The sequence below is a fragment of the Sus scrofa genome, chromosome 16, assembly GCF_000003025.6.
Source record: "Sus scrofa isolate TJ Tabasco breed Duroc chromosome 16, Sscrofa11.1, whole genome shotgun sequence".
NCBI lineage: Eukaryota > Metazoa > Chordata > Mammalia > Artiodactyla > Suidae > Sus > Sus scrofa.
Genome location: NC_010458.4, coordinates 73,227,807 through 73,240,510, shown reverse-complemented (window position 1 = coordinate 73,240,510; position 12,704 = coordinate 73,227,807). Strand labels below are relative to the sequence as shown.

Genomic DNA, 12,704 nt, shown 5'->3' with positions numbered 1-12,704 from the left:
GGGGTAAAATTGTCACTGTATGCAGATGACATGATACTATATACAGAAAACCCTAAGGACTCAATCCCAAAACTACTAGAACTGATCAACAAATTCAGCAGAGTAGCAGGATATAAGATTAACATTCGGAAATCAGTCACATTTCTGTGTACTAACAATGAAATATTAGAAAAGGAATACAAAAATACAATACCTTTTAAAATTGCACCCCAAAAAATCAAATGCCTGGGAATACACCTGACCAAGGAGGTGAAAGACTTATATGCTGAGAACTACAAAATATTAATCAAGGAAATTAAAGAGGATTCAAAGAAATGGAAAGATATTCCATGCTCCTGGTTGGAAAAGTTAATATTGTAAAAATGTCCACACTACCCAAAGCAATCTACAGGTTCAATGCAATCCCTATCAAATTACCCAGGACATTTTTCACAGAACTAGAACAAACAATCCAAAAATTTATATGGAACCACAAAAGACCCAGAATTGCCAAAGCAATCCTGAGGAACAAAAACCAAGCAGGAGGCATAACTCTCCCACACTTCAGGCAATATTACAAAGCCACAATCATCAAGACAGCATGGTATTGGTACCAAAACATACAGACAGACCAATGGAACAGAACAGAGAACCCAGGAACAAATCCAGACACCTACAGTCAATTAATCTTCAACCAAAGAGGCAAGAACACAATATGGGGAAAAGACAGTCTTTTCAGCAAGTGGTGAGGGGAAAACTGGACAGCTGCATGTAAATCAATGAAACTGGAACACACCCTCAGACCATGCACAAAAATAAACTCAAAGTGGCTTAAAGACTTAAACATAAGACAAGACACCATCAAATTCCTAGAAGAGAACATAGGCAAAGCATTCTCTGACATCAACCTTACAAATACTTTCTCAGGTCAGTCTCCCAAAGCAACAAAAATAAAAGCAAAAATAAACCAATGGGATGTAATCAAACTGACAAGCTTTTGCACAGCAAAGGAAACCATTAAAAAAAAAGACAACTTACAGAATGGGAGAAAATAATTTCAAACAATGCAACTGACAAGGACTTAATATCTAAAATATACAAACAACTTATACAACTCAACAGCAAAAAAGCCAACAGCCCAATGGAAAAGTGGGCAAAAGACCTGAATAGACATTTCTCCAAAGAAGATATACAGATGGCCATAAGAACATGAAAAAATGCTCAACATCACTGATTATTAGAGAAATGCAAATCAAAACTACAGTGAGGTACCACCCCACACCAGTCAGAATGGCCATCATTAATAAGTCCACAAATAACAAATGCTGGAGGGGGTGTGGAGAAAAGGGAACCCTCCTGCACTGCTGGTGGGAATGTAAGCTGGTACAACCACCATGGAGAACAGTATGGAGGTACGTCAGAAACCTATACATAGAACTACCATATGACCCAGCAATCCCACTCTTGGGCATATATCCGGACAAAACTCTACTTAAAAGAGACACATGCACCTGCATGTTCATTGCTGCTCTATTCACAAAAGCCAAGACATGGCAACAACCCAGATGTCCATTGACAGATGATTGGATTAGGAAATGCGGTATATATACGCAACGGAATACTATTTAGCCATAAAAATAACCAAAATAATGCCATTTGCAGCAACATGGATGGAACCAGAGACTCTCATACTAAGTGAAATAAGTCAGAAAGAGAAAGACAAATACCATATGATATCACTTATATCTGGAATCTAATATAGGGCACAAATGAACCTTTCCACAGAAAAGAAAATCTTGGACATGGGGAACAGACTTGGGGTTGCCAAGGGGGAGGGGGAAGGAGTGAGATGGACTGGGAATCTGGGGTTAACGGATGCAAACTATTGCCTTTGGAATGGATAAGCAATGGGATCCGGCTGTATAGCAGGGGAGCTATGTCTAGTCACTTGTGATGGAGCATGATAATGTGAGAAAAAAGAATGTATACATGTATGTGTGACTGGGTCACCTTGCTGTGCAGTAGAAAATTGACAGAACACTGTAAACCAGCTATAATGGAAACAATTTTTAAAAATTAAAAAAAAAATACTTCTCTAAGTCTGCTACATATTCCTGCTAGCCTTTTGTGCCAGTTCATTTCTTTCTAAAAGAGTTAGAAAGAAATGAAATAATAATGAAATAATAATAATAATAATAATAATTAAAACAATTGTTGTTAATATGGGATTTTCCATTTTCTCTCTGTTACTCTACATGAGTCAGAAAGACATATGAGTTCCTTTCCTATGGTTTACTCAAAGTGACAATTTATTGTCTGTGGTTGGATGTGCTGCACATTCTAATCAAAAGTGTATCTTGGGGAGTTCCTGGTGTTGGCGCAGTGAAAGGTCTAGATCACCTGTCCACATTTGGGGAGTGAGACAGGTCTAAGTCCTAGCCTTGAGTTACTCTGCCCGATGCTCCCACTTACAAACTGAAGGATAGGCTTTGTGGCACAGAGAGTGCGAAGTGCAGGTTCCCTGATAGGAAACAGATGGACTGTTCGGGTGCCTCGGGCAGTTCTGAATGGAAGAAACAGTATGGACTTCAACAACCAGAATGCACCCCTTCTCTTCTCACCTCTGTTTTGCAGAGGTGTGGCCGCAAGGGACAGCACAGAGATCAGCAGCGGTGTAACAGCCACGTGACGTATTTTCTTTTTTTCTTCCTTTCTTTTTAGGGCTGAGCCTGCGGCATATGGAAGTTCCCAGGCTAGGAGTCAAATGGGAACAGCAGCTGCCGGCCTAAGCCACAGCCACAGTACTGCAGGATCCAAGCTGCACCTGCGACCTACACCATAGCTTATGGCAATGCCAGATCCTTAACCTGAGTGAGGACAGGGATCAAACTTGCATTCTTATGGATACTAGCTGGGTTCATAACCCGCTGAGCCATGGTGGGAACGCCCTCCCTTTTCAAATATGCTGAAGTGAATAGCTTTTGCTCATATTCTCTGAAGAACAACAAAAAAAAAGAATTTGGGAGGACGTGACGGAGGGCTCTCAAGACAAAGGGGAAAAAAAGCTGGGTATTACCAGTGAGGCCCCAAAGAAATAATTAGCAAGGGAAAGTGGGAAACTGCTGTCTGGATTCCGAGCATCTGGTTCTAAACACAGCAGAGTTTCTCCTCATTCTGCGGGGTTCCCTGTGGGAACGTCCATTAAGCTGCTTCTCCCGGCCCTCCCCGTGACCCTAAGCAGTGTCAGGAGACTGTCCCTCATGGGGTTCCATCATAATATCCTGTAGTTTATTCTTTTAAAAGCTCTACTTCTCAGCTTCTGGAATTACAGCTCCCAGGGGATATTGATGGGTGTGGAAGTTGCTATTTTATCGGTGCTACAAAGGGAAAAATAGTCGACATAAAACCTGGAGATAAAAAACCAAGCCTAAAACAGAGATGTGACATCTCACTTTCACACCAGCACTATTTTCTCTCAAGATATTTATTTTCAAAGCAGATAGCAAAGTCCTGGCAGCATCATATGAGGCTCTGCGCAAGCTAAGGGGGTGAATGAGTGAAGGGAGCACAGACTGGATTTGCAAGGAAGGTTCTCAATACACGAACCTCAGGCAATTTGGGTTAGGATCTTAGGACATCCGGGTTTCGCATGGACATGTGTTTCTCGGGCTGGACACATGAGGACACTTACAGGACAGGTGGCGATACTCTGCTCCCACTGCGTCATGCTCAGGCTCTCCTCCAGGCTCGTGCATTTCTTCATCACCACATCCCAGCCACAGTAGGGGTCCTGGGCCCCAATGCAGGTGCTGGAATCACATATTAAAGCATCAGCAGAAAGGCAGGTTTATCTGCTACAATAGATGCAAGCGAAGGGTCCATCCTGATTCCCTGGCATGGGAACTAGTTATGAGAAACAAAGGTGCAGTCTTCACACTAGAGAGCATAGTTATCTGCACACACGAGTAACTATCTAATTAAAAACACATAATTAATTTTAGCTGAAATATCATTTTAGTCGAAATTTCGTTTTCAGAGATAAAGGGCAGACAACCAGATGACTATCTGTTCTAACATGAGCCTTCTGGTGTCAGGAACAATCTAAAGTCAGAATTTTGCAAGGCTCAAAAATACTAGCTGTTCCATGGGGTCCTGCTGTACAGCACAGGGAACTATATCCAATCACTTGTGGTAGAACACGAGAGAAGATGATATGAGAAAAATAATATGTAGGGAGTTCCTGTGGTGGTGCAGTGGAAACAAATTGGACTAATATCCATGAGGACCCAGGTCTGATCCCTGGCCTTGCTCAGAGGGTTAAGGATCTGGCGTTGCCGAGAGCTGCGGTGTAGGCTGTAGATGTGGCACGGATCCAGTGTTGCTGTAGCTGTGGCAAAATCGATGTAGCTCCGATTCGACTCCTAGCCTGGGAACTTCCATATGCCATGAGTGAAGCCCTAAAAAGCAAAAAAAGAAAAAAAGAAAAAAAATGTACATGCACACACACACACACACACACACACACACACAACGGGGTCACTTTGCTGTACAGCAGAAATCGACAAAACATTGTAGATTGACTAATAATAAAAAAATTTTTTAAATATGCACAACTTAAAACAATACTAATTGTTGTCACCACCACCATCACCACCACCATAATCATCACCATCACCATCACTGCCCCACAACCGTCACCATCATCACCAATGTCATCATCACCACCATCACCACCATCATCATCCTATCACCACCATCACCACCATCACCACCATCACCGCCGTCATCATCCTATTACCACCATCACCACCATCACCACCACCGTCATCATCACCATCATCACCACTGTCATCATCACCACCATCACCACCATCATCACCACCATCATCATCACCATCATCACCACCGTCATCATCACCACCATCACCACCATCACCACCATCATCATCCTATCACCACCATCACCACCGTCATCATCACCATCATCACCACTGTCATCATCACCACCATCACCACCATCATCATCCTATCACCACCATCACCACCGTCATCATCACCATCACTGCCCCACAACCGTCACCATCATCACCAACGTCATCACCACCATCACCACCATCATCATCCTATCACCACCATCACCACCGTCATCATCACCATCATCACCACTGTCATCATCACCACCATCACCACCATCATCATCCTATCACCACCATCACCACCACCACCACCGTCATCATCACCATCATCACCACCATCCTATCACCATCACCACCACCATCACCATCACAACCACCACCCATCTACTCAATAACAGTTATTGTTTTGAACACCTACTATGATATATACAACAGCCTCATTTAAAAACAGTTTTTATAGGAAGGTATTAATATTTTCACTTTATCATCATTCCCTCAATAAAAGGTATTACTTGTAGAACACCTACTGTGATATATAAAAATATTATATCATTTAACCATTTAAACAGCTCTAAGATGGAGATATTATTATTTTCACTTTATTGATGAGACAATGGAGACAGAAAATTTCTAAAATTTGCCTAAGGACAAACAAATATACCCCAAATCCTGCAACACAGTTGGTTGAAATTTAATAAAATAGGGAAGTCTTCCTTTTGAGTATCATACCTTAAAAATGCACCAAAATCTAATAATTTATATTTTTTAATGTAATGGTTTAGTGGTTTAACACACTATTACAGTAGTAATATTATATTTAACATAATGGTTTAATAGTGGTTTAATACACTCTTGAAGTGGTGATGGTGTATTAAATAATACCCTAGTGTAATAAATAGTGGTTTAATACAGCTCTGACTATAATATTCAACATATTCTGTCAGAAGTGTTACAGATGGTAGATATTTTGCTTTAGCTTTGCCTAAATAAAGGAGCTCATGTATTAGACAAAGATCCTGAAGTTATAAATACAACAGGTAGACAGGGGGAGAGGATGCAGGCAGAAGTGACAGTGACAGAGACAAATGCAGCAGCAGATGTCCCCACAGATAAGCAGGGCATTGGACACGCTCTCTCTGAAGGGCCAAGAGGTCAGGTGCGCAGGACATGGCTGTGAGGACAGGCAGGTGAGTGCCACGTGGACAGGTGAATAGCTTCTGTATCAGGACAGAGATTACAAGAGGGTGAATCTGTTAGAGTCAGTTACCAGTTCACCAAGAGAAGGAGGAGACATCATGCATAATTATCAAATAGGGGGGCCAGGGAGGTGGTATAAGTAATAATAAGTGATTAACATTAATAATATTAAAAACCCTAATTAACACATCAAATATGTTAACCTTGGATAAAGCACTGTTCTAAGAACCTGACCTCTGTAAGTTCATTTAAACTTCATAGAACCTTTAAATACAATTCTTCCATTAGCTACTCCCCTTATTCCTATTTTATTTTATTTTACTTCATTTCATTTTATTTTTGGTTGCACCCATGGCATGTAGAATTTCCTGCTCCAGGGATTGAGCCCCACAGCAGTGACAATGATGGATCCTCAACCTCTAGGCCACCGGGGAACTCAGATTTATTCTCATTTAATTTAATTTAATTAATTTATTTTGCCATTTCTTGGGCCGCTCTCGCGGCATATGGAGATTCCCAGGCTAGGGGTCTAATCGGAGCTGTAGCCGCAGGCCTATGCCAGAGCCACAGCAACGTGGGATCCAAGCCATGTCTGCAACCTATACCACAGCTCAGGGCAACGCCGGATCCTTAACCCACTGAGCAAGGCCAGGGATCGAACCTGCATACCTCATGGTTCCTAGTCGGATTTGTTAACCACTGTGCCACAACGGGAATCCTATTCCCATTTTAGAATGAAGAAAAAGAGCAGAGAAAGGCAAATCCAAGTTCCAGAGGTGGGTATGATATGCCCAAGGGTAACAAATGAGGCAATAGAGGTATAAAGCTATTACTAAGTTACTAAGCATTTGCTATGGTATTAACCAGTCGAAGACGTTCAAATGGTTAAAACTGGCCTTTCTTACAGCAGAACCAGACTGGGGTGGGAAGAGCTGTGAAGCACTGACCTGTCACCATGACCTCACCAGAACTTTTTGATATGTTACTTTGCACATGTTTTAACATGAGAAACTGAGGCAGGTGTATTAAGCTGTTCAAAAGTTTATTGGAGCAAATATCCGGCAGTGCCCCACATGAGAAGTGGTTAGGCAGATCGGCTCACAGGAGTGGAGGAGGTTTTTACAGAGAAGATGGAGAAGCAAAGCAAGGAAGTTACTTGACTACCTATGAGCATAAGGGATGCCATATTTGGGAAAGCTGGTTAGCGGTTTGCCACCAGTGGTTCTTTGGTTTCATTTTCTCTGCTGCCGGTGCACTGACTCCGGCTTAGGCAAGGCCAGAGTCCTCATCCTCCTGGACTGCCATCGGTGCTGGATGCCACGGTGGGTATCACACATGGGCATTCTCCCTGTGCTTGCTCCTGTTTTCCTGTCGGTGAGCAAAAAAGGGCCAAGCTACACATCAAGAATTATGCAAGAAGCCTGAATTCCTTTGCCAGTGTCCTATTAAAGCAACATGACCATTAGACAAAATTAAACATCCAAAAAGGCGGAAATTCCACAAAGTCCCTACCTTTGCCAGAGGCTTCCCCTTGCAAAGCTGCCTGGAGATCTGAAACAGCGCCACAGGCTTACATGGAATATTTTAAGCTGTTTCCAACGAAAAGCTGCTTCTCATAACATCTCTTTTTTTCCGATACTACTGGTGATTCTTCATGTTCTTAACATTACAGTGAAAATACTAAAACTTCTCTATAGACACAAGTGCCCATTCATTAAAAATACTATTTATATATATTTTCCTCACTTAAAATATTTCATACGATGGACAACTTTCTGATGAGCTCCGTCTTTATTCTAAGTTACAGTTTAAAGAAAAACCAGTCCCCACGGTCTGTTATTTTTGGCAGGTGGGACTCTTAAAGAGAGCATGTGGAAAATCACAGACCTCCTATGAATGCTGCTATCATGAAAGTGGCTTTTCTTTATTCCATTTTGAAAATATTTCTCTTTGTGTGATAAATCTTCTTAATGAAAAAGTTTTCCTTATTTTGTTAAGAACTTTAGATTTTTCTCATGTAATATATGGCCCCGGTATTTGAAAGTCTTTGAAAACAAAGAAAACAAGTTGGTCAGAATCTGAGGTTTTAACTTTAAAACACATTTATTGAAAATGTATTTTAGGGCTCAATGTATATTTGGAAGTAGGCCTTAACTGTAGAAGAAGGATAAACTATTTTCCTCTGTAGAGGAAATTTATCTAATGATATTGAAATTATCTAGACTCTTTACTTTCTAAAGTTGTGGTTTTAAGCTATTTGGTAAATGATAGAAAAAAATAGGTCAATTCATTAAAACCTTTCCACTGAACTTCTGGAAAGCTGAAGCTAATTACTGAGTATGATTCTCTTGCAAGTTAGATTATCTAAATATCAATGATTTCATTCAGCTTGTTTCTGTCACACTCACAGCCATTAGGTCAGTTTATTAATTTATATATTTATGTATTTATTTATTGTTTAGGGCTGAACCCGCAGCATATGGAAGTTCCTGGGCTAGGGGTTGAATTGGGACTGCAGCCTCAGGCCTACACCACAGCCACAGCAATGCTGGTCCGAGCCACATCTGCAACCTATGCCAGGGCTTGTGCCAACACCAGATCCTTAACCCACTGAGCCAGACCAGGGATGAAACTTGCATCCCCACAGACTCTTCAGCCTCAGTTAAGCCCCTGAGACACAATAGGAACTCCAGCTTATTTTTGATATTAAGAATTTTTGCCATATCAGCAAAATGTATTCATTAAGCATGGAATTTTAAGAGTTTTCCATCATTTATTCAGCACATATTTAGCACCTGCCTAGAACTGCCTTTGAAAGTGGTGGATGTACCAGACAAACCAAACAGACATAGTCAGCACGTCCAAAGCACTCATCTTTTAGTGAAGGAAATAAACATTAAACGAATACACTGATAAATAGCAGCCAGTTGCAAAGGGAAAAACAGAAGCGGGTGTCAGGAAGTACGTAGGGAGAGGCATTTAAACTGGGACCACTGAGATGCACAGAGCGATGAAGTGATACTCTTCAGAGAAAACAACGTTTCCGCAGGAAGATCAGCTTGGAAAGGTGCTTCAGTGGCATGAATGGGAGTTTGAAGAAAGGGCATAATCGGAGGTGAGGCGTTGGTGCAAGTTCGAGATGTAGCATCTACTGAGCCCTCCAGCCTCCCTCCTGGGGACTTGGGTTCCCTTGGAAGCGATGCACTTTTATTTTATCATTATTATTATTATTTTTGTCTTTTTGCAATTTCTTGGGCTGCTCCCGCGGCATATGGAGGTTCCCTGGCTAGGGGTCGAATCAGAGCTGTAGCCACCGGCCTGTGCCAGAGCCACAGCAACTCAGAATCCAAGCCGCGTCTGCAACCTACACCACAGCTCACGGCAACGCCGGATCCTTAACCCACTGAGCAAGGCCAGGAATTGAATCCGCAACCTCATGGTTCCTAGTCGGATTCGTTAACCACTGCGCCACGATGGGAACTCCAAAGCGATGTACTTTTAAAATGCTTCCCAAATGTGTGCAAAAATCACGTGTCAAACATCAGTCTTTCTTTGTACTATCGTGATGACGACAGTGGGAAGGAAGCGTTTACCTGTTCGTGGATGGCAGTGCCCTCATGCCTAAGACAGTGTGAGGTCCCTCATTCCTGACTGTTACGTCACTGCATCCTGCAGAATCTGCTTTTACTTTAAAAATTGCATTAAAAACGCTGTCTTACTAAAAATAAGACGGAAGGAATTCCAACGAGGCGATAAGCTTCCTGAGGAGTGCATTCTGAAAGAACCACAAATCCACCAACTGGTAAATCCAACTAGAACATGGTATTTGTTTGTTTTTTAGTTGCCTCTTCTGCAAAACCAGAATGGTCATACCCACCTCACTGGGCTGGTTTGAGGACTAATTTACATCACAGAGTAGAAAAGAAAAAGTCTTAGTGAATGGGATGCATATCCTTATTCTACTTCATCTCTAAAAGTAATTACAACTAAAACATGCTGTTGATTTGGGGGAGTGTCCAAAACCATTCCATACAAAAAATACTCAATCTGTGAACGTCATGGGCATTTGGTAAGGCAATGTGACACACCCCGAGGAGTTCCATGACCTGTTGCAGAGTATTTCAGCTACCAGTTTGGATCCACTCACAATTCACGACAGATGTTTATTAAGTGAGAAGACCACACAACCAGTGGGTGGTCCAGAGTCAGAGGACAGAGACATGGCCCAGGAGAGCGCTGGGAAGAGGTACTGTTTAGGCTGACCTTTGAAGGAAGCTGGGGTTTAGCCACATCCTTGGTCACAATGGCCCCAGGAAGGCTGACGAGTCAGGTGCATGTACAGCATGCATGAAGTGGGAGGTGAGCAGATTCAGGCTGGGCTGAAGTTTCCTTAAGATTCTAGAGAAGGGAGTTCCCGTCGTGGCTCAGAACTTAATGAACCTGCTAGCATCCATGAAGATTCTGGTTCGATCCCTGGCCTCACTCAGTGGGTTAAGGATCTGTTGCCGTGAGCTGTGGTGTAGGTCGCAGATGTGGCTCAGATCCCATGTTGCTGTGGCTGTGGCGTAGGTCAGGGGCTATAGCTCTGACTGGACCACAGGTATGGCATAAAAAGACAAAAGAAAAAAAAGATTCCAGAGAAGGAATTGATTGATTGATGTGATTAAAATGTTGAAGTTCTGCTTCAGTGAGGGAAATTTAGCTGTGGTATGTAGGATGTGTCAGATAGTGAAACTCACTAGAGGAGTAATTCATAATTCCCAAGAAGAACTGAAATACAAGTACAATTGCAATAGCTTTTTTTTTAAAAGTCAGGACACATGCCAAGTAAACCAAGATATAATTAACAGTAAAAAAATTACAAGTTTATACTCATTATGTATAACTTGCTAAAGGCACTTAATAATAATTCATGCTATGTGCTATGATTTGTAAAGGAAATTAATGAACAAGAATTTCAATTAGTCACTAACATTTAATATATTGAAAACTATTCACTACTGGCTTACATTGCATTGATTAAATACAATGAGGATTTTTCACATTTCACTATTAATATTAAATTTAAATAATTGATTCGTCCCACCAGGAATACTGAACAAATGGGTTTTAGTTGCATTTTTTTTGGGGGGGGTCTTATTAGGGCTACACTCACGGCACATGGAAGTTCCCCAGCTAGGGGTTGAATCAGAGCTACAGCTGCAGGCCTACACCACAGCCACAGCAATGTGGGATCCAAGCCAGGTCTTCGACCTACACCACAGCTCACAACATCGCCAGATCCTTAACTCACTGAGCGAGGCCAGGGATCAAACTCCCATCCTTATAGATCCTAGGCGAGTCCAGTACCACTGAACCACAACGGGAACTCCTTAGCCACAATCTTATTAGGATATAACACTCAAATTTTTTGAAAAAAAAAAATCTGTTTAAAACAACAAGAGCGACATACATTTTCAAGGAGGCATTATGGGAAAATTGATAGTTTAGAAAAAAATGGAAAAAAGTCGAGGGCATTTGAAATGAGAAAAACACAAGTGCTTTCTGGAACTCCAGTACTTGTGGTCAGCTTTGCTTTCTGATATGACACACAGCTTTCTGGAACTCCAGTACTTGTGGTCAGCTTTGGTTTCTGATATGACACACAGTCCTGTTTCACCCACTTGTCCCACACGGATTCCCGAGCTGTTTATCTTGGCCTCCGGGTGGGTCTCAGTCATAGGGAACTCTTCTCTAGAACAAATATACAATTTTTCTGGAAAGGCCAATTCTGCCCCCTGAGTGAAGCTCTCCAGGGAAGGCGGCCTGGGCTCTGTCCAGCTTTGTCCTCAGGGAGAAAAGGCATTGAGATTGCAGTGATTTCCAGAAGGGATGACCAGAAAACACCATATCCCTGTGCCCAAGAGAGAAAGAACAGAATCACTGGCCTCTTGGTTTGGGGAAAAGCCAACACTTTGGTCATCTATCCTCTCTGTTCTGTAAAACAGAGGTAATTGCAGGTTCCTTCAAGCAGGACAGGAGAGGAGTCATCTCACATCAACTTTTTTAAAGTGCCAGGCCCATTACATGTCTCTGATTTTTTTCTTCCCCAGTAACATATTGAATAACTTGCTTATAATCACACCCCAAGCCAAAGGCTTATCCGGAATCCACCTGAATCCAAAACTGATGATCTTTCTATATACTGGCTGCTTTGCAGGCCCATGGGAATGATGGTTTCCATACAAATCATGAATCCACTGGACCATGCTTCAAATACAGTCTTAGGGGGAGCTCAGTGTAGAAAAGCCAGGGTGTTTCTCAGGACAACTCAGGTGCAAGGATCTGGAGCTGAGACCATTACTGCAGCCCAAGTTTTCCTATGGAAGCTCTTTACAGAAATATGCTTTTTTTTTTTTTTTTTAAAGGAAATGGAATAGAAAGCTGAACCCAAAACTGTTGATTGGCTAAGGATAGCCAAGGAAAGCTCAGAACCTGTACTAGTGAATTTGACCTGAGGAATATTTTTAGCATACCTTCTTGTTCCTAGAAACTTATTCTCCCTTGTGACGACAACGTGATCACATGAACACATTTGGCAGAAGAAGAGAATGAAAAAAATGTATGCATAAT

At 41.9% G+C, this 12,704-nt stretch overlaps 1 protein-coding gene across 1 annotated transcript in view; it reads right to left on the bottom strand.

Moving 5' to 3' along the window:
- Nucleotides 1-12,704, bottom strand: part of SEMA5A (semaphorin 5A) — a 539,522-nt gene that overhangs the window by 95,464 nt on the left and 431,354 nt on the right. Inside the window, 1 exon segment of the mRNA XM_021076851.1 lies at nucleotides 3,671-3,788. Within this exon segment, the coding sequence (XP_020932510.1) occupies nucleotides 3,671-3,788 (118 nt within the window).